Here is a 26,743-nt window from a genome sequence, read left to right on the forward strand (position 1 = left end):
ATTTTATTCTTTGTATTTTCAATGTTGTAAAGTATCCAAGAGTCCCTTTAATGTGAAGTTTTTGCCAAAGTCACTTTTCTTCCCCCTTCATGAGAACCACTGACCTTACTCATGTTGACAGGTTCGTCTTCCCTGAGCTCCTCTGGCTACATACCCAGAGTCCGTTGAACAGCAGCAGTGTCAACACTCCCATAGACAGTCAGTCACTTCTTCTTTAACTCTGTATATGTCCTATTCAAATCCTGAAAATTTATTTCTACGATGTGCTACAAATTTTGCCACACTGCACACATCCTGTACATTGTTGCTTCTTGACATGATGTCTGAATATTTTCAACTGCATACTTTATGTCATACTGCTTCCAAAATTCAGTTGAGGATATGTTTGATCTCCAGTCTCCTTGTAATCACAATTTCCTTTTTAATGTGGTAACTAACTTTAATACTTTGGCCTCAAAGCTAGCAAAACTGACTGTAATTTTTTTTTATTAGTCTTCAACCAAAAGAAGTTGAGTTACTCCAATTGAACAGTAAGTAGCTTTCTATTTCAAGTGAAATTTAAATAAAAGATATTGCAGTGACTTTATCATGTGTTTTGTATTCAGAGACCTTTACAATATGGTTCACATCCCAGCTTCATGGAGGCCTGAGTCTCATCTTATCTTCATTTTTGCTATCACGATTTTCATATCTTCTATTACTTTTCACTTCTTTGCTACATTTTTATTTTTGGTACCCAGTTTCCTCTTTCAGTGATCCATTTTTTATGAAATGTCACATGGACTTATCACTAGGAGACAAAGAAGCAATGCAACATGCTTTGCAGTCTGTGAGTGAACTGAAAAACAGATATTTTGAGACCTATCTCCAACAGACTTTGGAAGAACTGACATGGTCACTAATCACATATTTACATCATGACTTAAGAAGAGCTAACAATAAAGTCGTACTTCATGTAATTACTCACAGTTAATACACCATGGTAACACAAACTTGAACTTTGTAGACCAGAGGCTACTGTTATTTAACTAAACCAAGACAACAGAAACCCCCATGTGTCATAACTGGGACAAACAAGGCTGCCTATTATACACGCAGTTTCTGAATAAATCTAGCCAAGATCTGCCTTCCCCTAGCAGCAGTCTACTGTGATTCTATAGGCTACTTATTCTCAACCATCCATCACATGCAAAGCACCGATCATCTAGGTAAAAATAATGATTGTGGTGATAGTAAGAGTACTACTAAGCATTTATTCCATATCAGAGCCTATTACCACTGTTTCACAGTCACCAACTGATTCTAACCTTCCAACAATCAACAGTCTTCCTTCCCCCTCACCTTTGCAACTGGGGATTGAACTCAGAATCACTTTACCAATGAGCTATAGTCCCAATCCTTTTTATTTTTTAATTGTGAGAAAGGGTCTCAACTAAGTTGCTTAGAGTCTTGCTAAATTGTTGAGCCTGGTCTCAAACCTGTGATCCTCCTGCCTCAGCCTCCTGAGTCACTGGGATTATAAACATATGGCACCACACCTGGTTCTATCCTTCCAACAATCTTAAGAGGTAAGTATTATTCACAATTTAGAAATTGGAAACTGAAATCCAGAGAAGTGAAATAACTTCAATAAGGTCACTTTAGAGGCAAGATTCCCAGACGAGGGGAGTCTGTAGTTGTTGATCTTAATAATTTCACTCTACTATCTTTGGTGCTAACAATAATGGAAAGGAAGAGTCTCTCCCTTAGAATCTATAGCAAGAGAGATATATACACTAGTTACTTCTTTCATCTTCATTCAGCAGATAGGAAATTTTATTTGTTCCCTCTTAGTTTTACATTGCTGTAACAAAGTTTTATACTAACAAAATATGAGATAATCAGCTTATTAAAAGATTTCTTTTGACTCACAGAGGTTTCAGTTTACCGTTGCCTGGCCCTGTTGTTTTGGACCTGTGGCAACGCAATATATCAAGGCAATAGAACACAGTGTAGGATGTCTGTTCATCTCATGGTAGCCATAAAGCAAGGAGAGACAGGGAGGAGTCAGGGTCCCAACGGTCCCTTCAAGGGCATGCCCCCCCGTGATCTAATTTCCTCCCACTAGGTCCACCAAGAGTTGTATCAAAGGCTGGTGACCAATCCTTGAACACATGGGCCTTTGAAAGGTATTTATCCCAACTACAGCATTCCCCAAGGATTTCCTAGAATTCTAAGACAAATTACTAGGGGAAAATATGACTTAAAATAAATACTTAGCATTGCCTTAAATCTGCTACCCATGTAGAGAACTTAATCTCTATAGGAAGGCTATACAAGAAGAGATAAAATTAGAAATCACTCTAATCTAATCACAAGATAAAAAACAGAAAACACTCTAACACCTGGAGACAAAATAATACACTTCTGAATAATGAATGGATAGCAGAAGAAATCAGGGGAGAAATTTTTTCAAAAAAGTCTTACAAATAAATGAAAACAACAATACAACATATCAAAATCTCTGGGACCATATGAAGGCAGTTCGAAGAGGGAAGTTCAGAGCATTGAGCTCATATAGCAAGACAACTGAAAGAAACCAAGTAAATAATCAAACATTACAACTCAAATCCCCAGAAAAAGAAGAAACCAAGACCAAAGCCAGAAGATAGGAAATAATTAAAACCACAACTTAAATCAATGAAACAGAGAATAAAAAACAGTACAAAGGATCAATGAAACGAAGAGTTGGTTTTTTGAAAGAATAAACAGGATGGATAAACCCCTATCCAAATTAACCAAAATAAAGACAAAGATGACTCAAGTAAATAAAATTAGAGATGAAAAAGGAAATATCACCACAGGCACCACTGACATCCGGATGATTATCAGTAACTATTTTGAAAATTTATAGTCCAACAAGGAAGAAAAGCTTGAAGATATTGACAAATTCCTAGAGATATATGATCTACCCAAACTGGATGAGGACATAGAACACCTAAACAGATTAATCTCAAGTAGTGAAATGGAAGCAGTTATCAAAAGCCTTCCAACAAAGAAAATCCCAGGACCAGACATTCATCACAGAAATAGGAAAAAAAAAGATCTTAAAATTCACATAGAATCAGGAAAGATTCCATGATAACCCAATCCATCTTAAGTAAACAGACAAAGCAGAAGGCATTACATTACATGACCTGAAAAAAACACTTCAAAGGTGTAGTAACCCAAACAGCATGATACTGGTATAAAAACAGAAAAATGACAAACAACAGAGAATTCAGAAATAAACCCACACATCTACTACTGACTGATTTTCAGTAAACATGACAAGAAAACACACTGAGAAAAGACACCTCTTCAATAAACGGTGCTGGCACAACTGGTTATCTACATGCAGAATCATGAAATTAGACCTTATCTCTCACTATACACAAAAATCAACTCTTAAAAAAAATGAACTCTAAATGGATTGAAGACTTAAATGTAAGGCTTGAAACTTCTATGGGAAAACACATCATTTGAACATTGAATTAGGCAAGGATACTTTAGATAGGATCCCAAGAACATGGGCAATAAAAGTACAAATAGAAAAAGGAGATTATATCAAACTAAAATGCTTCTGTCCCTCTAAGAGAACAATCAACAAAGCAGAGAGTCGACAGAATGGGGGAAAATACTGGCAAACTACACATGTAATGAAGGGTTTATATCCAGAATATATAAGAATTCAAATTAACTGATGAAACAAAACTAAATAATCCAATTAACAAATGGACAAAGGATCTAAATAGATAGTTCTCAAAAGAGGACCTACAAATGGTTAACAGACCTATGAAAAAATGCTCAATATCAGTACTTGTTAGGGAATTCCAAATCAAAACCACAATGAAGTATTACCTCACTCCAGTTAAAAGAGGCAATCATCAGTGTTATGGTTTGGATGAGATATCCCCCAAAAGCTCTTGTGTGAGACAATGCAAGGTTTAGAAGAGAAATGACTGGTATGACAGCCTTAATTCAATCAGTGAATTAATCTTCTGATGGGATTAACTAAATGGTAATTGAAGTGGGTAGGGTGTGGCTAGAGGAGGTGGGTTCCGGGGGTGTGCCATTAGGGTATATATTTTGTATCTGGTGAGTGGAGTCTCTCTCTGCTTCCTAATCATCATGTGAGCCACTTCCCTCTTCCACACTCTTCCACCATGATGTTCTGCCTCACCTTGGGCCCAGAGGAATGGAGCCAGCTGTTCATGGACTAAGACCTCAAATAAACTTTTCCTCCTCTAAAATTGCTCATCAGGTGTTTTAGTAACAGTAACTAAAAAGCTAACTAAAACAAAAGATACCAAGTCCTGGTGAGGACGTGGAGAACAGGGCAACCTGTACACTGCTGGTGAGTATATGACCTAGTAAGCCATTATGGGAACCAGTGTGGAGATTTCTCACAAAGTTGAAAATCGGAACTATCACATGACCTAGCAGCCCCACCACTGGATACATAACCAAGGGAAATGCAAGCATTATGCTGAAAAGATGTCTGCACTCCCTGTCCATTTCAGCACTATTCACATACACAACAGTCAAGATAGAGAATCAACCTAAGTGTTCATCAAGGGGGGAATGCATAACATTCAGCCATAAAAAGGATAAAATTCCACCTTAATTTTACATTCAGATACTTCATTTTCAGTCCTTAAAAAGTACAATTGAATATTTATCAATTGATCTTCTATCTGTGACTTAACTAGTTTCTAATTATAATGGATTTTAAATTACAAGCTTTTACATATAATATTATAACATCTGTATAATAGACAATTCCATCATAGGTAAAACATGGAAAAAATTTTTAAATAAAAATAACTAAATAAATAAATGATGGAGCCAGAAGCTAAAATTTTCCAAAAACAACAGTAATCCCAAGGATTCACAGATAGTTGAAATAAGAGTTCTTAGCACAGTAAGATCTGAAAGCTTGAACTTCATGGTTAGGATTTTAGAAGAAAAGAGAAATAACAGTCTGAAAGAAGCAAGCATAAGCAAGCATACTTAGCTATCTCCAGGCCAGAATTACAAGAAGTAAAAGAAAACAGCCATTATTTGAAAGCATTATAAGGGGAACTGTGGACTCAGGTGAAAAGCAGGTTGCAGGAAGTTACGGTTGCATTCAAAAAAAGAAGCCTGAGGATAAAACGAATTGTGCTAATGCTGACTACAAGCTCCATGGCTTGGAATGGAATGGTTTAGGAAGCTGGACAGGAATGGGAGACAAAGTCAGATGGGGGGGACATAGGTACAGAGTAATGAGGGAATGAACATTCAAGTATTGAAGAGAAACCTGGGAGTCTTAGACTTCTTACAAGGCCAGAAGAAACAGACAAAAGAGTTATTTCAGGGAGGTTGAACATTGGGGGTAGGAAGAAGAATCATAACAGGAGCAAGCATAATTCTCAAGTGCACTGCTTTACTCCAGTTTGGGCCAACTAAGGAAGGAGCAGTATTACCAGAGGAGTATGAAGCTCTAGGCATCCTCTTACCACTAATGAAGTTAAATGATGAGGAAGGGGATCACTGAGGAAAGGAAGCAGAATATGTTAAGTTTGGATGAGGTTTCACTCAAAGTGTATCAGGAAAAGTTGACGTTCTAGGGTGCCCAAAGATACTCAGTCGATGTATCTGCAGAATTGTAAACCCAACTGTATATTTATTATGCATTAACTCAAAACCTCATCTCACAAATAAAACTACTCCACTGAAGATAAAGTCCAGCAGAGCTATCCAATACTTCATAAGCAAGCAATTAGATAAATATTTCCTGAAGTGAATAAAAGTCTGCCTAGGCATAAACACATTTCAAGGAGGGAAATAGTAGTTGTAAATGTGATTCCTGGATGAAAAATGTGTCATAACATAACACCATTGTGATCAAACCACCCTAGATTTTATGACTGGCTAGCAGGACTCACATGACTCAGCAATTATATAGTTGCAATTATACTTATGATTTAGTACAGGAAATGATACGAAGCAAAAAAAAGAATACAATCATATAGTTGCAATTATACTTATGATTTAGTACAGGAAATGATACGAAGCAAAATCAAGAGCAAAGCATGCACAGGCTCCCAAGAGTTTCTCCTAGTGGGATCACAGAGGACATCCAGAGATGCATTCCCACAGCAACACTCATCTGTCAAATGCTGTCTGCCATGGAAGCTCACTGAGACTCAGTATCCAAGGGTTTTACTGGGGTTTATTCACACAGACACTTTCTCCCTAGTGCCTACCAAATTCCAGACTCCCAGAAGGAAAGCAGATGTTCATCAAAAGCCACACTGCTTGTACAAACAGTTTAGGCACAGTTGAGTAACTTCTTTCAATTCTGGAAACGAAAGAAATTCTCACATAAATCCAAGTTTCCAGATGCCAGTCAATGGCCATCTTCATAAGCAAGTCTTAGGTATAGCAATTTCTGGCCTCCTATGTTCATTCATTTCTGCACAGCCTTATTTTGGCATTTATATTTCAAATGAAGAAAAAATTTAATATAAAACAATACTATGTATGTGTAAAATAACACAGGCTCCTAGAAGCTCAATTCCATTTAAAACAATTTAATCATGATATGTAAAGTTTTGATAACTTACCAAAGAATACTAATTTCCTCTAGTACAGTTGAACAATGGAATAATTCACCTAAATGTATAAGCCTTAAAGGAAACATAAGACTAACAATGAGAAAAATTATGAGAACAAAAGATGAGAAAACTTAATACATTGAAAATCTTAAAGATCGAATCAATATTAAAAGCACAAATGCATTTTGAGATTTGTTTGACATTCGTTAATTCATTGCTTAAATGAAATAAATAAAAATAACATTCTTAGGTCTTCTCTTTCTTCTCTTCAATGACCCAAAGATCTTTTTAAAAAACTATGCTACAATTATAAATAAGAAAATATTAATAACTAAGCAATACTAATAAAATAATTATATCCTATTATAGGCACTTACTACATTCCCTTACTCCCATCTCCCCATCTTAAAAAGTCATGTAAGGGTCAAATGTAAAGGTTTTAGGAAAAATAGTAAAAAGCTCTGATTCAATTCTGTGTTGCTTCTTATTAACTAGCTATATTTCTTAGCAAGGCAAAATAAACATGCTTAAGGTACCCATCCAAAGTTAAAAAGGAAAACTACTTTGCAGGGTTTCCAGATTTAGTATGAAAATATGAGTGAAACACCTGGAAAGAAATAAACATATGGTGAAAATCATTAAATAGTAGCAATTATCCTTGCCATTAATTATGATAGTTAATGGCTTGTTAGCTTATTTATTTTGCTTTTCCCAGAAAGATATCAGAAACTTGATCTGTGGGGATGGTTAATATCATTAGATCCTAATTTAGATACCTCTGGTGGGGGCCAATCAGGTGAGAGAACTCTATCATTTCAACAGGGAAAGTTAATATGAAGAACTATTAAGTGTATGCAATAGGAGGATAACTGTAAAGGAAGGGAAAGTATTCCAAGGAAGGGCAAACTTGGAAGGGAGATCCTTTCCCTAAAGCTGGCATTCAGATCTCCCTGGAGAAGGTATGATTGCTGTCCCATGGACAGCAAAGAAGTCAGGCAGACAAGGCTGGCAGGGAGGCTCGCAAAGGAAATCAGGGCTCCCAGAGCCAGCTCACCAGCAAGGTGGTGTGAGGCCTGGGGCACACAGAATCTGTGTCAGGAAGGCTAAAGGAGGACCTAACCGAGTCAGAACCAAGACTTCGTGCAAAGCTGGGGTACAGCATCCCTGGATGTCCCCAGACCTTGAGAAAAAAAGCAAGAAATAACAATCAGCACCTCAGAACCAGGAAGAGAAATCACTTCTTGCTGCAGTGTCTCTTCAGCATCCTCTTCTGTCACAACTGATACTGTACTTACTGCGAAGAAGAAACACTTTAGGCTCCATTAGTGATGATTAGGTTAAGAAGGTAGATTTGGAGCCAAGAGGCAATAAACTGATAACTGGCATATAGAAGACAGTTAAAATGGCCCATCTCTTCTAATTACTTAGTAGCCAGGTTACAAATCCAATCTCTTAAGCCAGTAAGTAAAGAAATTACTATCACAGTATGTAAATATATTATGACTTACAAAAAAGATCCAAAAAGAGGTCTCATAGAGGTCTGTAAATTGTAGCAATGTCAATTTCCTAGTTGTGATAACACTCTATAATAATGTGAGATGTTACAATTGGGGAAAGCTGGGGGAAGTGTACATGGAGCTATTTTGTACTATTACTGTAATTTCCCCTGAGTCTATAATATATAATATGTATATAACATAATACATAATATATATTTTCAAACTACAAAGTTAAAACTATTAGCTCTAATACATCAAAAATCAACAAATTATAAAGACACATTACAGAAAACATTTTAATTGCTAATATAAAAGGTGTATTTCTTAAAATGATGTTGAAAAAAATAATAGTATTATATATAAATACTTAATACTAAAGCCAAGGTGCCACCTCCCTCTACAGAATGCAAGAAAGCCAGCAATGGAAGATGCTGAAAATCCTGCTCTCAAATAAGTTCTAGTCCAAAAGTTGAGAGACAGATAGAAGCTTCCAGATACCCACTCTGCAAAGCACTTAATAATGCCAATTTCTTTCAATTGTCACTTGAAATCTCCATGAGAGAACACTAAAAATATTTTTGTGTAATAGTGTGTTTTCCTGAGGAAAAAGATGATTATCTTTCTACTGCCTTGAAAAAAAACAGAGGACAAATGAATATGCTCATGGAACAACTCAAAATACTATGCAAAGTATAGGTCACCCCCTTATTTTTTCTCATTTTCAGAAGAGGAATTAAGAGAAAATATTAGAATATCTAAAACATTCAATTTTGCTAAAAAGAGTTCATAGAAAGATTCATTTACATAAGAGATTAAAACATCTAAATCAGACTAACACCTATGCAACTTCAAGTCAGTGGCTTGGGTTTCTTCATAAATAATAAAACTATAACAATTTCTTAGGGTGGAGGTAAAAAGAAGTACTAAGCAAATTCAGCAAAAAACCTTCAATAAGGTCTTACACCAAATTAGTCAAAAGATGATAAATGATTCAAATCCAATCACTCTGACTTTAGTAATGTCAAATCATACTAGAGAACTGTTGGTTCTATTTGCTTAGGAATCATTTTACCCAAGAAAATAACATAAGGAAAGGTACCTATCCATCACTCTAATATGATAAGTGATAAGTATGGTAAGTGCTACTTATCGCTTCAATTTGTCACAGGGTTTTTGCTATAAGTGGCAAGCCTAAATTAAGATCTGAAGCAGTTGTTACCGAAAGAAGAACATCTCCGAATTACCCTGTAAATGGTCAAAGTGCATAGGTCTTAACTCCTATGATTGCTCCATATGATCTATGACTGTCTTCTAGAAATGATGTGTTACATTTTTTCTAATGTATATATAATTAGTTGTAACCACCCCTCAAATTAAAGCGAGATAAAAATGACTAACGGAAATTCTTCCTTTCTAGCATGTTGGCTGTTACTCACTGCAAACTGAGTTGTGTGTTTTAAAACAATCCAATCATTGTATTCAACTTGCTTTATTACTGCTTCATTCTAGTAAGCACGGCAATCATGAAGGGCAAAACCCTGAGAACAGAATGGTATGCCATACAGTGAAACCATGAAGCCAAAATCTCCTCTCAATTACCCTCCCACAAGGCCTAAAATTAGCATCATTAGTACATCTCCCCCTGATAGGGAATTTAAAGAGTCCAGTTGCTAAAATAAAGATTAATATGTGGTGGAAAAAAATCATTTAGTCAGAACACTCACAATGGCAAAAACTGAGAAATTTCCCCTTCCTTTTTCTTACTTTTTGTGTATCAAGCAGAACTAACAATTTATTCTGGCATCCAAATGGGTGCTAGGTAATAGTGCTAGTAATAATGTATTTGAAGCACTAAGTAAGGTTTTTTAAATCTGCATCAACACAGCAGTGCAAGGAAACCTTCATCAATATTTCTACATGTGGTGGTACTAAAGTGCAGGGCAGGCCACTAGTCGAGGAAAGAATATTCACCATTTCTGCTATGGGAACTTGACCTGTACAGTCCTGTGCACACCTCAGTGAGGCAGCTGGAGCTCCTCCGCGACTCAGTACAGACCACCTCAGATTGCAATCACCTTTCATTCTCCTCATGGTTGATGCTAGTTTTCTCTTCTGCAGACCAGTCAGCTTTTCTGACAGGGCATGATAGATCTGAATCCCTGGCAATCTAGCTGGATGCCCCAACACCTATGTTCTCACTTTCAAATTGTGCCAAAAATCACCAAAGATTACTAATTTGTTTATCTTGCAACTGGTTTATTTTAGATCTAGTATATAATCAAGATTTAACTGGGTTCAGTCTTTAAGAATACATACCCAGAAATCAGATGGCTTTGGTTAAATCCTGGCTCAACCAGTTTGTGACCAAGTGACCAAAGTTACTTAACCTCATTAAGCCTGTTTCATCATCTACAAAAATGGAGTAAAGATAATAGCATCCTCTTCACTTGTTAAGACAAATGAATTGTTCAATGGTCACTTACTAAGTGCTCAATAAATATTTGCCATTGTTATTACTGTTCTCTATTTCACATCTCATTCTTAAAGCTTTACATGTGATGTCCATCGCAGAAAATTGAGGAAAGAATACAATTCATCTGCACAGGGGAGCAGTTTTTCACAGCTCCTCTAAAAACACAGGACTTTATTAGGTACAGTGTTCAATAACTCATTCCATATTACAACAAAATGTCACTGAGGCTCTAATATAAAATTATGTATACTTTTTATGCATTTATCCAAGGTTTAAAAGAGGCAGTAGAGAATAAATGTATCTAGTACTAGATGGACTCAACTCAAAATTAACTGTCTGATCTCAAGTTATTTAACTTCTGTGCCTTAGTTTTCTCAAATGTAAAATGAAGATAATAATATCTACACCTCACAGTACTGAGAAGAGTACCTAGCACAGAGAAAGTGCTAAGTAAGAATTAAATAGCTAACTACAAGTTCTTTGTTCCAAGCACTGTCCTAGATACTCAAGATTCTGGGATAAACATTACACTTAACTATAAAGGGGTTGAGACAACTGCAGTATAATTTGTATTGATAATTTGTCAAATATCAATCTATAAGATACCCTTGAACATATTTTTTAAAAAAACAGAATATTGATCATTAGTATTCCAGGTAGGTGATAGGTACATTGAGATTCCACATATGATTCTTTCTACTTTTGTGTAGATTGGAAATTTTATATAATGAAAAAAGTTGCTTTAAATGGCTTTACTTTCTGCAGGGCACAGTGGCACATGCCTGTAATCCCAGCAATTCCGGAGGCTGAGGCAGGCGGATCGCATGCTCAAAGTCAGCCTCAGCAATTTAGCAAGGTGCTAAGCAACTCAATGAGAGCCTATCTCTAAAATACGAAATAGGGCTGGGGATGTGGCTCAGTGGTGAGTGCCCTTGAGTCCAATCCCCAGTACCACCCCCCCAAAAAAAATGTTTTATTTTCTTCTTCAGATGATAGGCCCAAATTATGTAATCTGAAGAAGTTTCTTTCACATCAATGTCTTTACACTACAAATTAACTTTGCCAGCAGCAGTGTTATAGATGCTGATATATTAAGAACTCTCTTGATAAGAGTGCCACCTACTGGGTTACTTAAATCACCATTTACAGTTTGTGATTTAAACACATTAAATATCACATTTAACACAATAAAAAGCAAAGGTTTCATTTTCTAAAATAGATAATTCTGAGTATTTACAAAATCTCCCATATCACAGGTAACAATAACTTGTTATAACAATACTTATTAGTCTAAAGCAATGTCAGTCAATTCTAATTTGGATATTTATATTGGTCTCTGACCGAATGAGTGAAAAAGTAGGCAAAGAAATTTAACACTGATTACTAAATACATGAACTCAGTTGTATTAGATAGTACCATCGACCAATAGTTATATTACAATAAAAGCAATATAATTTACCCATTCCACAATGTATCCAAATCTCAAAATGTTATACACAATAAGTATATAAAATTTTTTATATTTTTGATATTTTGTATTTCTTTATTTCAACACAGGGTTCTAAGTTGTTGAAGCTGACCTTGAATTTGCAATCCTCCTGCTTCAGGCTCCCAAGTATCTTGGACTACAAATGTGTACCACATACCCGGTTTGTCAATTTAAAAAGAAATAAAATGAAAGCAATAGAGTAAGGGGTTATGTGTGGAATTAATTTTAAAAACAATTGTCTTAATATATACAAATTAATACCTGTATCTTAGGAAATTCTTTTTTGTTGTTCCATATTTTTATTAGTGCATTATAATTATACACAATGGTGAGATTTACTGATACATAGTCATATATACACATGATATAACAACATAATTTGGTAAATATCATTACCCAGTACTTCCCTTCCCTCTGCCCTTACCTTGGACCCTTTCCTCTGCTCTACTGGTCTACCTTCAATTTTCATGTGATTCCCCCCACCAACTTTTTTCCTCTCTAGAGTCCACATATGAAAGAAAATATACAATCCTTGACATTCTGAATTTGGTTTATTTCACTTAACAAAGTGTTCTCAAGTTCATCTATTTTTCTGCAAATGACATATTCCATTTTTCTTTATGGCTGAATAAAACTCCATTGTGTATGTATATCACATTTTCTTTATCCATTAACCCGTTGATGGACAAGTAGGCTGGTTTCATAGTTTGGCTATTGTGAACTGCGCTGCTGTAAACATGGTTATGCATGTACCGATATAGTATGCTGACTTTAATTCTTTAGGATAAATACCAAGGAGTGGTACAGCTGGGTCATATGGTGGCTTCAAGCCTAGTCTTCTGAAGAATCTCCACACTGATTTCCAAAGTGGTTGTACTAATTTACAATCCAACAACACTGTAAAAGTGTCTTTTTTCTCTACTTCGCCAGCACTTATTGTTAGTATTCTTGATGGCTACCACTCTAACTGGAATGAAATGAAGTCTCAGTATAGTTTTGATTTGCATTTCCCTAATTGCTAATAACACTGAAAATTTTTTTCATATATTTGCTAGCCATTTGTATTTCTTTTTTTATTTATTTATATTTTGACAGACTGCATTTTAATTCATTGTACACAAATGGGGTACGACTTTTTGTTTCTATGGCTGTACACAATGTAGATTCACACCATTCGTGTAATCATACATGTACATAAGGTAGTGATGTCTCTCATTCCACCATCTTTCATACCCTCACTTTCTCTCCCTCTCATTTCTCTCTACATAATCCAAAGTTCCTCCATTCTTATCTTATACCCCATTCCCGCACCCCCATTATGTATCATCATTCACTTATCAGGGAAAGCATTCAGCCTTTGGTTTTTGAGGATTGGCTTATTTTACTTAGCATGATATTCTCCAATTCCATCTATTAACCTGCAAATGCCATAATTATATTCTTCTTTATGGCTGAATAATATTCCATTCATCTGTTGAAGGGTACCTAGGTTGGTTCCACAATCTAGCTATTGTTAATTGAGTTGCTATAAACATTGATGTGGCTGCATTACTGTAGTATGCTGACTTTAAGTCCTTTGGGTATAAACTGAGTAGTAGAATATCTGGGTCAAAACTGTAAGGTGGGTCCATTCCAAGTTTTCTGAGGAATCTCCATACTGCTTTCAAGAGTGGCTGCACCAATTTGCAACTCCACCAGCAATGTACAAGTGTGCCTTTTACCCCACATCCATGCCAACACCGATTATTGCTTATGTTCTTGATAACAGCCATTCTAATTAGAGTAAGATGAAATCTTAGGGTTGTTTTAATTTGCATTTCTCTAATTACTAGAGATGTTGAAAGCTTTTTCATATATTTCTTAATCGCCTGTATATCTTCTTCTGTAAAGTGTCTGTCCAGCTCCTGGGTCCATTTATTGATTGGGTTCTTTGTACTTTGGGTGTAAAGTTTTGAAAGTTCTTTATAAATTTTGGAGATCAGTGCTCCATCTGAAGTGCATGTGAAAAAGATTTTCTCCCATTCTGTAGGCTCTCTTTTCACATTATTGATTGTATCCTTTGCTGAGAAAAAGCTTTTTAGTGTGAATCCATCCCATTTATTGATTCTTGTTTTTATTTGTTGCATTCTGGGGGTCTTGTTAAGGAAGTCTGGTCCTAAGCCAACATGATGAAGATTCGAGCCTACTTTTTCTTCTATTTGGTGTAGGATCTCTGATCTAATTCCTAGCTCCTTGATCCATTTTGAGTTGAATGTTGTGTAGGGTGAGAGAAAGAGGTTTAAAAGAGAAATTAGGAAAACCACTCCATGCACAATAGCCTCAAAAAAATATTTGGAAATTAATCTAATAAAACAGGTGAAAGATCTCTACAATGAAAACTACAGAAGACTAAAGAAAGAAATTAAAGAAAACCTTAGAAGATGGAAAGATCACCCATGTTCTTGGATAGGCAGAATTAATATTGTCAAAATGCCCATACTACCAAAGGCACTATACAGATTTAATGCAATTCCAATTAAAATTCCAATGACATTCCTCATAGAAATAAAGAAAGCAATCACGAAATTCATCTAGAATAAGACCTTGAATAGCCAAAGCAATCCTGAGCAGGAAGAGGGAAGCAAGAGGTATCACTATACCAGACCTTAAACTATACTATAGAGCAATCGTAACAAAAACAGCATGGTATTGGCACCACACTAGACGCGTAGACCAATGGTACAGAATAGAAGACACAGAGACAAACCCACATAAATACAGTTACCTCATACTAGATAAAGATGCCAAAACATACAATGGAGAAAAGATAGCCTGTTCAACAAATGGTGCTGGGAAACCTGGAAATTCACATGCAGCAAAATGAAATTAAACCTCTATCTCTCACCCTACATTTACATTTCTTTTGAGAAATGTCTGTTCAACAACAGACATTTCAACAAATATTGAAATAGTTGTTCAGGGGGGTTGAGTTCTTTATATATTCTGGATATTAATATCCTATGTCAGAAGAAAAACTAGCAAAAATTTCCTCCCATTTTGTAGATTCTCTCTTCATATTTTTAACTGTTTCATTTGCTGTGTAGAAGCTTTTTAGTTTGATGCCATCCCTTTTATTCTTATTTCCTGAGCTTCAGGAGGCCCAATGAGGAAGTCTTTGCCTGTGCCTTTACGTTGGAGTGTTGATCCTACATTTTCTTCTGAGTTACAAAGTTGCCTGTCTAATTCCTAAGTCTATGGCTCATTTCAAGACAACTGTTGTGCAGGGTGAGAGAGAAAGATCTTCCATATATGGATAGCCAGTTTTCCCAGGAACATTTATTAAAAAGGCTGCCTTTTCTCCAACTTGGTGCCTTTGTCAAGAATCAGTATCTGTATGGGTTTGTCTCTGTCTCTTCTATTCTGTTCCACTGGTCTATGTGCCCATTTTTATGCCATTACCATGCAGTTTTTGTTACTATAGCTTCGTAGTATAATGTAAACCAGGTATTGTGACCCTCCAGCATTGCTGTTTGTTTGTTTGTTTTTTGCTTAGGATTGATTTGGCTATTTGGGGCCTTTAATTCTTCCAAATGACCTTCAGGATTGTTCTTTCTAATTCTGTGAAGAATGCCATTAATATTTTGATGAGGACGGCATTAAATCTGTGTATCACTTTTGATAATATGGTCATTTTAACAATATTAATTCTCTGTATCCATTAACATGGGAGGTCTTTCCATTTTCTAGTGTCTTCTTGAATTTCTTTATTCAGAGTTCAAAAAATGTCATCATAGAGGTCATTCACCTCCTTGTTTAGATTTATTCCTAGGTACCTTTTTTTTTTTTAGAGAGTATTGTGAATGGGATTTTTTTCCTGATTTCTTTTTTCAGCAAATTCATTATTGGTGTATAGAAAAGTTATTGCTTTTTGTCTGTTTTGTACTTAGGAAATTTTTCTAATGACTGACACATACTGATTCAAAACAGGTTCCTCTCAAGTAACTTAAGAATAACATGAGATAACAGGCTCTTGAAAAATACCTATACTCTGGAAAAAGTATCCAAAGGGTAGTTTAGATGATGATGAATATCCTACTGAAGATTATTAGAAAAAACTGAATAAAACTATTTCATGAATATAAAATAAAATGTATGTGTAAATGTCTAACCAAGTTACCAAAAAAGATACTAAAATTACACCCTCAACTATTCCATCTATATTCATCAAGGTTTCTATATTTAAATTAATCAAACTTGGGGCTTCTCATTGGGAAAAGAAATGCTTTATATTCAAGTATAGTTTAGGTATGATATACCGTTTAATTATAAAACTCTAAGATTTTGAAATAATACTTACTCAAAGTTAAATTATCCAACACCTAATACTTTATTATGTAACTACAGACTTACTAAATAGAAAGTTGCTTTTTTGTTACATGCAAAAGGAAGTGCTCAAAATAATAAGGTTTATCATTAAGGATACAGAGTTTTAGTGGTTACTAGTGGCTAATTCTTAGACAATTTAAAAAATAAAATGCTTAAGTACCAGAGTGAATTAAAAAGTACTTGAGAAAAAAAATGAAATCTAGGAGTCGAAACCAAAAACAAATAGTAAATAAGTGGAAGAAAAGAGAAGGCTCTGATTTACTGCAGAATGCCAAGGAGTGATGGTAATGTAGGGAAAGTGCAGGAATTGAAAAATTATTATTTTGCAATCATAATCTTAAAGATTAAATCAGACAAGAATCATGAATGATTGCTAGGTCAAGAAATTTTGAAGAGGAGCAGAATGTTTTTATGATCTTAAAAGTGTGTCCCCACAGTTCACTTACTAATTATAAGAAAAAGGAAAAAAATTAAATAGTGAAGAAATTAGACATCTTTACTAGGTAATCAAACTACATCACCAGCAAAGGACTGATTACTCAAGAATCTCCAGGGCTACAGTTGTAGCTTAGTTGTAGAGTACTCCCCTAGCATGTGTAAACGACTGGGAAAGAAAGAAAAGAAAAGAGAAGGGGAGGGGAGGGGAGGGGAGGGGAGGGGAGGGGAGGGGAGGGGAGGGGAAGGGAAGGGAAGGGAAGGGAAGGGAAGGGAAGGGAAGGGAAGGGAAGGGAAGGGAGGAAAGAAATTTAAAAAAAAAAAAAGAGATAGAATCTCCAGATATGATACCTTGTGAAAGACAGGACATCACCCCCAAGGTAATGTACAACCTGAATCTAATCACAAGGAAATATTAGTCAAACCCAAAATGAACAATGCTATATTAATGAGAGGGGAAAGGAATATATTCTTCAACATATTTCACATTTTAAAAGACAGAAGAAGGCTGTAAAAATGTTCTGCATTGAAGAAAGTTATGGAAATATGGCAACCAAATGTAATATCTGAATCAAAAATAAATCCTGAACTGGAAGAGGGAAAAAAAAACGTTATTAGGTTAACTGACAAAATTGGAGGACAAAAGAGAGGTTAGATAAAAAGTACTGTATGAATACTAAATTCACTGAAGCTGATAAACACACTATGATTATGTAAGAAATACCCCTATTCCTAGAAAATACGTACATAAATATTTAGGATAAAGAACCATATGTATGTAACTTCTTAAATTGTTCAGAAAAACAATATGCATGGGGGTGGAGGGTAGGAAAAAGAAGGTGATGGGGGAACAGGAGAGAGACAACACAAAGCAAATAGGCTATACTGTTACCAAGAAGTAAACTTATTGAAACGTATATAAGTGTTCTCTCCAGTATCAATTTTTTAAAACTCTTCTGAAAGTTTGAAATTGTTTTCAAATGAAAAAATTTAAAATTGCTAGCCAATTATTTTAATTAAAGGGTTACTATGTAAAAATGAAATCATATTCTTTTAGGACTTTAATATTTAGCATCAAAAGTGCCTTTTTCTCTTCAGTTAATTTTTCATCAATATTGACACTATTTTTTATACCACTAAGAAAGAGGAAGGTGACAACTGTAAGATGCCATCAACTCTAAAGCATATCACACTTTAAGGGATATTAAATATGAAAACAAATTTCTTATGAATGATGAAATATGATTTTTATACATGATCAAACTTCAATTTTTTAAAAACAATGGATACATTACCATACCATGGTGACTTGATGCTGAATTGAACTTTTTCTGTTACCCAAAAATAGGCAGCCAGATCCAAAGATGAGAACAAAGTAGAACTAAGTATTCTACTTTTCAAAGAAAACTAAAAATGACTGGGGACTACACAGCTTCTCCTAACTTTTATAAGGACAAAGGGGTCATGATGCCATCAGTCGGCATCCAGTTGCCCCACCCTCATTCCAGTACAGAAAATGCAGAGCAGAGAAAGAGGGAACAGTCACAGTATACAGCAGTCTTGATGAAAAGGTTTTTTTCTCTTGATCATCAATTTCTCCCACTCCTTGAAGCCAGGTGAATAAGAACTTGTATTTCCAATTTTTTGCCACTACAAACAACGTTGTTTATTAATAAACATCTTTAAATATATCTTTATATAGAAGTACTCTTATCTCTAACAGAATGATTTCCCTAAGGATAAGACCAATGTATCCAATTATAGAAATTTTTTAAAAAAATCTTTTTAGATGCTGCCACATTGGTTATTTAAAGTGGATATATACACACTCAACACTTCCATTAACATGAGAACATTATTTTCCCCATTTCTGCACCATCACTACATATTTTTCCAATCTGATATCTTATGGCTACTTTTATTCACATCTCCATATTTGTGAATTAAGACATCTTTAGATATGTTAGGCAACTCAATAGCTTTTCCATGATTTATTTATTCATATTCTTATATATTTTTCTTTGTTTTCTTCCAATAATTTATAAATACATATTACAGATATCGTGAAATTTATAATACAAATTTTTTTTCATGCTATCCACTTTGTTTATAGTGTTGTTTGCCCTACAAGAGTTTTGTTTTGTAAGTAGCTTTCCTGTGAAAGAAAAACACACGTGTCTATGCATTTGTATCTTTTTTAAACATTTTTTATATACATACTTTTATTTGTATGTGGACAAAATACCTTTGTTTTTTTATGTGGTGCTGAGGATCGAACCCAGGGCCTCACACATGCTAGGCAAGCGCTCTACCACTGAGCCACAACCCCAGTCCCCACATTTATATATTTTAAAAATATATATCTGTATTTTAAGGCTTGTCTAATGGAAAAATAATTGAGAAGTTAAGGTGTTTGTGGCTTTATGAGTAAACAAGAGAAAGAAGGGTTGAAAGAGTTATTATTAAAAAACTGAGGTAATTTCATGTTTATTTTCCACATCAACTGAGACTTTCAATTACAAATAACTTAAAGTGAAGACAGCATATTATTCTCATCTTCATTTTTAATTGGAAAGAATATAGTGAAAAGCCACATTGACCAACAGAGCTGATACAATAGCATGTCTTTTGAGACATAATATCAATGTCAGTACAAGTTTTGGTAGCACTTAGGAGCAAGCTACTTACCTCTCAATAGCTAATTCTTTGTTAGAAAGTTGCTGCACTGTAATCACAACCTTCTTCTCTATTCCTTGTTTTAATTTGAAATAAAATTTATCTCTATCCTTAGGCACAGGACTGAAATATTCAAAAAGAACAAGAATTACCAATATGATAATATAACCAAAAAAGATAACCTATTCCAAGGTTTGAACAAGACAATCAAGTATTTAAGTAATGACACTCTCTTATTCTTAAGACGTGCTAAACTCTCACCTTGCCATAGGTAACAAACTATAAACTTTATGGTTAGCAACATGGATTTTCCATTAATTTTGAAGTTGGACTTAAAAAGAGTCTTACATTTTATCTCCAAACCAAGGTTATAACTAAGCTATAAAGAATAACAACAAGATACAATTGCAAGTTTTAATTTTTAAGTTTAGTAAATTTTAAAATATAGTTTATTCTATATTTTTAAGACTATCACATTTCTGGTTTAGCTGGTTAGGTGGTGAGGAGTGCCTACCATACAGTGAAACCCAAGGCAAAAACACTGAGAACTTTAATTTCAAGACACAAAGAATTCAAGATGATTATGACATACCCAAAAATGTATAAAGAAAAGACTGACAAAGAGATACAGATAGTGGTAAGTTAATCAAATTCAAGCTAAGCCAAACTATTCTTTGGGGGGAAGCCAACACTGAGGATTGAACCTAGGGACACTTTACCACTGAGTTACATCTCCAGTCCTTGTTGGCCTGGAACTGCAGTCCTCCTGCCTAATTCCCGAGTAGCTGGGATTACAGGCGTGTGTCCCGATCTCCAGCTAAACTGATTACTCATACAATGAATTAATTCATTAAAACAATAAATATCAAAAATACAAGTTCTTATTGCAAAAAGAAAAATACCATGAACTACTTATTTGACCTGAGACTCACTTTCTACATCTATAAAAATATAGATTGATTACCTGCCTAGTAATTACTGTTACAATTAAAGGCACAGCTAAGGCATATCGGTGATTATTAAATAGTATAAATATTTCTTATTAATTGCCTGTTTTTGAACTGGAGAAGAAAACATTTTAAATGTATAATAGAAAAAATGGTTAATTAAATGACAGTTAAACCATATAATATACTATTAGTAAGCATTAAAATTATTTTAAGACATTTTAATTAAAATTATATTTTAATTAAAAATTTTCTTTCCTGAAACAGAAAAATCTTGTACATATATAATCATTTAAAAATTCTTGTACATATATATAATCATTTAAAAATTCTTAAAATAAAGGAGATAAATAAATGTTAGAAGTAACTATCTATGGCAAGATTAAAGCTTCTCATTCTGTTTTTATTATTTTACTAAATTTTCTATAATAAATATCAGCATTTTAAAATTATTAAGAAAATTATTTAAATAACTGAAAAGCATCAGAACAATGAAAATATTCACCAAATATTCCTTCACCAGTTTAACACTTTATGCCAATATTTCAGGCATAATGATATATTTTTTTTTTCTTCTCAAATTACCTCACCTAAAGTTTCCTTTTCCATCATCTTCTTTTACCTCCAAGGAGACACTGAAGGTAAACACATCACTGTCAGGGGTAGGAATAATCGAGTCTTTAACATCAGACACTTGTCTGGAAGAACGTTTGAATGCTGTACAGAAACTATATAAAATTCTGCTCACCTAAAAGAATAAAAATGGAAATACCATTAGCCATGAGTTTTAACTGCATTCTGATACCCTTCTCTCCTAATTTTTGAGCCTATTACTTTCCATGACCACAATTTTCTTTAATAAAGGATATATAATCAAAGAATCTATTAATTATTTAGATATTGCATAAAAATTTTTATCACTTATGCACTAAAGAGGGGTGAATCGAAACTGTATGTGGTGGGGATAGGGTTGTGGCTCAGTGGCAGAATGCTTGCTGAGCAAGTGTGAGGCACTGGGTTTGATCCTCAGCACCATATAAAAATAAATAAATAAAATAAAGGTATTATGTCCATCTACAACTAAAAGTATTAAAAAAAAAAAAAAAACTATATGTGGTAAATGTAGATCTCCTAACTCTAAATAATCACATCCTGAAGACCATCATCAGTGTGAAGTCCAAAAGGGAAAATATTGCTAACAGTATCCCTTGAAAGGTAAGTTAATTTCACAGAATTTTTTTAACTTTATAATGAAAGGACATCATTTCAAGTATGACATATGCTTTCAAACTTAACACAGATAAAATTCCAGTATAAACACTAGAGATGAGATGATAACTAACATTTAGGAGTTGCAACAAGGATCTGGGAATCCTAAGAATGAAGAAAGACAGGAAGATGAGGTGCACTCAGGAGAGAAAGCAAGTTGATGTCTTTCACCAGTGATTCAGAATCTCCCCCAGTACAAAAATGCACAATAAGCCTGGCAAGCAGGGTGGGAGGGGGAGCACCATCAGTGCCAGAGGGGGTCACTGCAATGCTGTAAAAAACTTCTTTGAAGAAGTTCTCCGATAATATCTAATAAAAAGGCGAGACTCCCTTCTAAGAAATTGCTGAGACAGCATGCACATCCTTTGTCAGGAAAAAAATTATTCTACAGAACAAAGAATATTTTGTTATTATGGGAAATTGACAGAATTTGTAATACTTTTTGCAAATGATTAGAATGGGATTCAAAACTTTCTAAAAATCATGTGACTATTAAGTGATTAGGTTGTCCAGAATTCTGATTTGAGGGCTTGCTTTTTTAAAAAAATTTTTTAGTTGTCAATGTACCTCTATTTTACTTATTTATATGTGGTGATGAGGATCGAACCCAGTGCCTCACATGTGCTAGGTGAGTGCTCTACCACTGAGCTACAAACTCTGGCCTGAGGGCTTGCTTTTTAAGGAGACTGCTTCCTAATATTATTTAGATTAGCTCCCTGATCATCAATGACTTCCTCTCATAGAGTAGTAAAGTAGGGAATCAGATTCAATGAGTGCATATGTATATGTGTCTAGCTAGAGTAGAGAAATATGCCCAAGTGTGTTCATATTGAGGAAGGGAAGCTACGCTAATTAAGAATTCTTTCCTTTTAAAAACAAAAGTCATCTTTCAAATATTCTTGTTTTGTTTCTTTCAACTCTGGTATGTAAACTTGGTAAAAAAAAAATAATAATAATAAACTAATTTAAGTTCACAAAAGAAGCCATATCAATTTAAGGTGTCTCTAGGCTTTAAAATACACTGAAATATTGGAATGACTGGATCATAAGATAATACTAAAATGATGCCAGGCTCTACATCTTCCCAATGTACATTCACAAACAAGGTTTTAACTCAAGTCTTCAATTTCTCTTTTCACTTCTCTCAGAGGACTAGAAACTGAGCCATAGAATAAAAGCAAATTATACTTTTAGAAATAAGCATTCACGATAACATCCTTTGAAGAGATTCCAGTATTTTTACTCAATGTTGTGGTAGTATAAAAATACTACTTCTGAGAATGAACGAATGGTGAAATGGTCTTAATGTATTCTATTAGTATTAGGTCATTCTAATATCTACCTAAATATATTTATACATATATACAGAAATAAATGGCTCATATTTTCCCCTAAAGCAGCAAAATATTATAAATCCCACACCTTTCCACAAGTTATTCTCTTGTCTGCAAAAGAAATATCATAACATCTCACACTTGTGAACCTGAAGCAAAAAACAACTTCAAATCTCTTAACACACCCATAGGTTGAATAATGAAATCAAGGTGAAACAAGAGAGGTAAACAAAGGACACGTTTTCAATACCTCAAAATGGGAAGTAAAAAGATTATTCTGAATATTAACAAATCTTTCACTTTAGATAAATTCAAATTATCACTGAATATATTGCTCTAGGAATACAACTTTTGTCATTTGTTTCAAAGAAGGATACTTCCTTCAGCAGTATAATTGTGCAATCTTTCTGATTTTCCTACTTTTGTTTCATTCATATATTCTGGCATGAGTTTTTTCTGTATACATACAACCTATTACATTAAAAAACAACTAGTCCTCAAACTTTTAGTACTCACATTTACATATATTGATCAGTGATTACCCTGAATTCCTTTTCAATGTCAAATTAATAGTTTCCTAAATTAGCTGATGAACATTATTTTTTAACACTTTTAACAACTGTAGAAATGTTCCTGACCACCTAAAGTTCAACTATGGCGGTAGCACCGTATTTGGTTAACAATGTTTATGAATTTTTTTAAAAAACTTTACCATGTAAATCCATTATAATCTTACATAAATAAGTAAAAACAATAAAAGCAGCAAAGGACTGATATTCATAAGAACTGTAGGTCTCAACTCTAAATACAATTAAGACGATAAATTCAATCATTCAAAACATTTTTGAGTTAGGATGCTAGGGATACAGGAGAGAACATGGAACTTATATATAACAAATATAAGTTGAATGTACTTGATTTGGGAAAGGAGGAATAATTAGCTAAATCAAAAGCAAAAATGTCGGGCTGGGGAGATAGCTCAGTCGGTAGAGTGCTTGTCTTGCAAGCACAAGGTCCTGAGTTTGATCCCCAGCACCACAAAAAAAAATGTTTAGCCAAGTTGCATACTTATCGAACTTAGCTCAATAATTTTAGTGTTAAGAAGGATAACAAACATAATCAAAGAACACACTAGAAATACGCCACTGAAGACTACAGCTACAAGGTAAAGTGTAAATAAGGACTTTAAACTACTTTTAGTTCTTTGGGTACAATGTACTTCATGAAAATACCCAGAAACCACTCTGGATGCAGGAACTCACGCAAGAGAGTTTATTAAGAGGGCAGGCAAAGTGTCTCCCTGCAGGGTGTGTGGGGCGGGGGGGAAGGAAGAGAAAGAGAAGAGAGAAGAGAGGGAGAGAGGGAGAGAGAGAGAAAAGACAGGAAAGAGAGATAGAGAGAAGAGAGAAGAAAGAGAAGAGAGAGGGAGAGGGAGAGAGAGGGGGGGGAACGGGAGAACGTGCATGCAAGAGAGAGAGAGTGAAAGCAAGGAGGGCACAGAGAAAATGGCGGGGGAGCTATTAAGTAGTGGAATTTTGTGGACTAATAGCAATGGACCAATGGCTGGTGAGGAGGTTCGCCGGCTAACAATCTGGGTTGTAAAGTGTTGTGTGGGAAGCAGAATAATGGCAGCAGCAAAATAGCAGATCTGATGCCAACACTTCCTTCTCCTAAATAAAATGTGAAATCCAGTGTCTACTTTTTACACATTCAACTACAATGTATTTTAAGCAAGCAACATAATATGTGAAAGTAGGGAAATACCTGTATATAACTTTAGAAAAATTAATAGTCAAATTCCAATGATATTTATTCTCCTCTGCCCCTTTTTCATCCGTTCATCTAATCCTTTAATTTTCTTTGTATCAGAGATACCAACAACCTGGCCACATCAGAAAGCTACACCAAAAAAGAAGAATTGGACAAATTCTCAAGATGGTAAGGCTTCAGGAATTTATTTTTAAAAGGTTAAGTATATGGGGCTGAGCCAGAGTGGTAGAGAATGATTGGGAAATAAAACAGACTGCACCTTTCTTTTGGAGAATTATGTACAATAATACATTAATTTAATTAACAGCAAGTAAACTGCATTTAATACCAACCATGTCTTAACAAGTTGCTATTTCCATCAAAAAGGTTAAAATCATTTGTAAATTCTAATTGTGAACAGGCTGAATCCTGTAAGTAATCTAAGAACTGGAAAGGAAAATTCATAAACAATGATTATCAATGTCTATGATTCTAGAAACAAAATGGATAGTCAAAATTATGTGAAGAAAATTAAAAATACATACCATGGCAAAGACTTCACTATGTTACACTATTGAAATACACACAAAAAAATTATCAAGAGTGGGCATTTTCACTGCAGAAGGCAAAGATTTATTGATAAATAATATAGAACAATTTTCCCCCAAAAGCAGTACCCAAAGAGAGTACTAATAAACACAAAACTGTGTATCTGCTTGGGGTGTTTGTTGTTATTTTTGAATGAGGTTGGGAAGATGATGCTTATAAGTATCTGGAATGGAAATATTCCAATATTTTAACCATGGTGAAATTTAGATCACCTTTTATTTTCTTCTTTATTTCAATATTTTACAAAGTCTCAAATATGTACTATATAAATATGTTAAAAGTTCAAACAAAGCTATTAAATAACAAAGTATTTACTTAAATACTGCTAGATTTTCCAAAATAAAGCCTTTTCATTAATATTGGTATATGATAACCTACTCTTTCAGAAACACCATATATCAAGAAAATGTTCACCCAAAAAATGTAGAAAAAAACATTCTATGAAGAACATCCTGAAAGATGCATGCTAAAATTTTAAAAACGACCTGCTTAAATATGTAAGTCACTGAAAGAAGCTATTAGATTCACTATAATTAAAAAATTATCCAAGTTTTTTAAAAATTATAAAAATCAACTTAAGGAAAACATAACAAGAAAATTTCTGAATTATCTTTCAAAATAAGGCACTTAACCAAATAACCACCAAATGAATATGTTTTTAGAAACATTTTCCCATGCAAAAAGTAAGGTTTTCATAAAAATATACAGTGGAATATTGGCAAGCCCAAGAAAAAACACTGCATTAAAAATTGATCTTCCCAATGATACCATTGACATTGAGCACAAAATATCTCTGAATGCCTTTAAATTCAGATGAGAAAAACTGTGCTTTTAAAATATAACACTGACAGTGGCTAATATTAATAACTACATTGTAACACCAAAAAAAAACCACTTTGAAGAAAATGATCATATTGGGTAACAGAAAGAAAATCTTAGTCAATCAACCCTTCTAAAGTATCTTTTAAAATTTCTGTATAATATATCCATAAGGATGTAACTGGAATAAGTGACCCCTTGGCTGTTTTCAGTATATCTGGTATTTTGCTTTGACTGCAATTCTTTGGCAGAAACCTAGCACGTAATTCTCTCTGTACAAAGATCACTAACATTAAGATAATTCTGGTTGAACTGACCAATTCGTTTGCCATAGGACACAGATATCCATTCCAACAGGGTCCTGCAGAAGAATATCCAGAGTAAAATGTGTCCAGACCCTTCTGTGGGAACCCCTAACCCTTGAATCACAGCTGTCCTAGAGAACCGTCATCCTCAAA

At 34.4% G+C, this 26,743-nt stretch overlaps 1 protein-coding gene across 6 annotated transcripts in view; it reads right to left on the reverse strand.

Annotated features, from left to right (window-relative positions):
• RABGAP1L (RAB GTPase activating protein 1 like) overlaps positions 1-26,743 on the reverse strand; it is a 683,255-nt gene that overhangs the window by 570,254 nt on the left and 86,258 nt on the right. For all 6 annotated transcript variants that reach the window (XM_079106392.1, XM_079106391.1, XM_079106386.1 and 3 more), the window contains 2 exons: positions 21,096-21,253; positions 19,571-19,681 (listed from right to left, as the gene is read on the reverse strand). In XM_079106392.1, coding sequence (XP_078962518.1) covers positions 19,571-19,681; positions 21,096-21,253 — 269 coding nt within the window. The remainder of the gene's footprint in view (positions 1-19,570; positions 19,682-21,095; positions 21,254-26,743) is intronic.

This window comes from Sciurus vulgaris (genome assembly GCF_902686455.1).
Source record: "Sciurus vulgaris genome assembly, chromosome: 12".
Taxonomy (NCBI): Eukaryota; Metazoa; Chordata; class Mammalia; order Rodentia; family Sciuridae; genus Sciurus; species Sciurus vulgaris.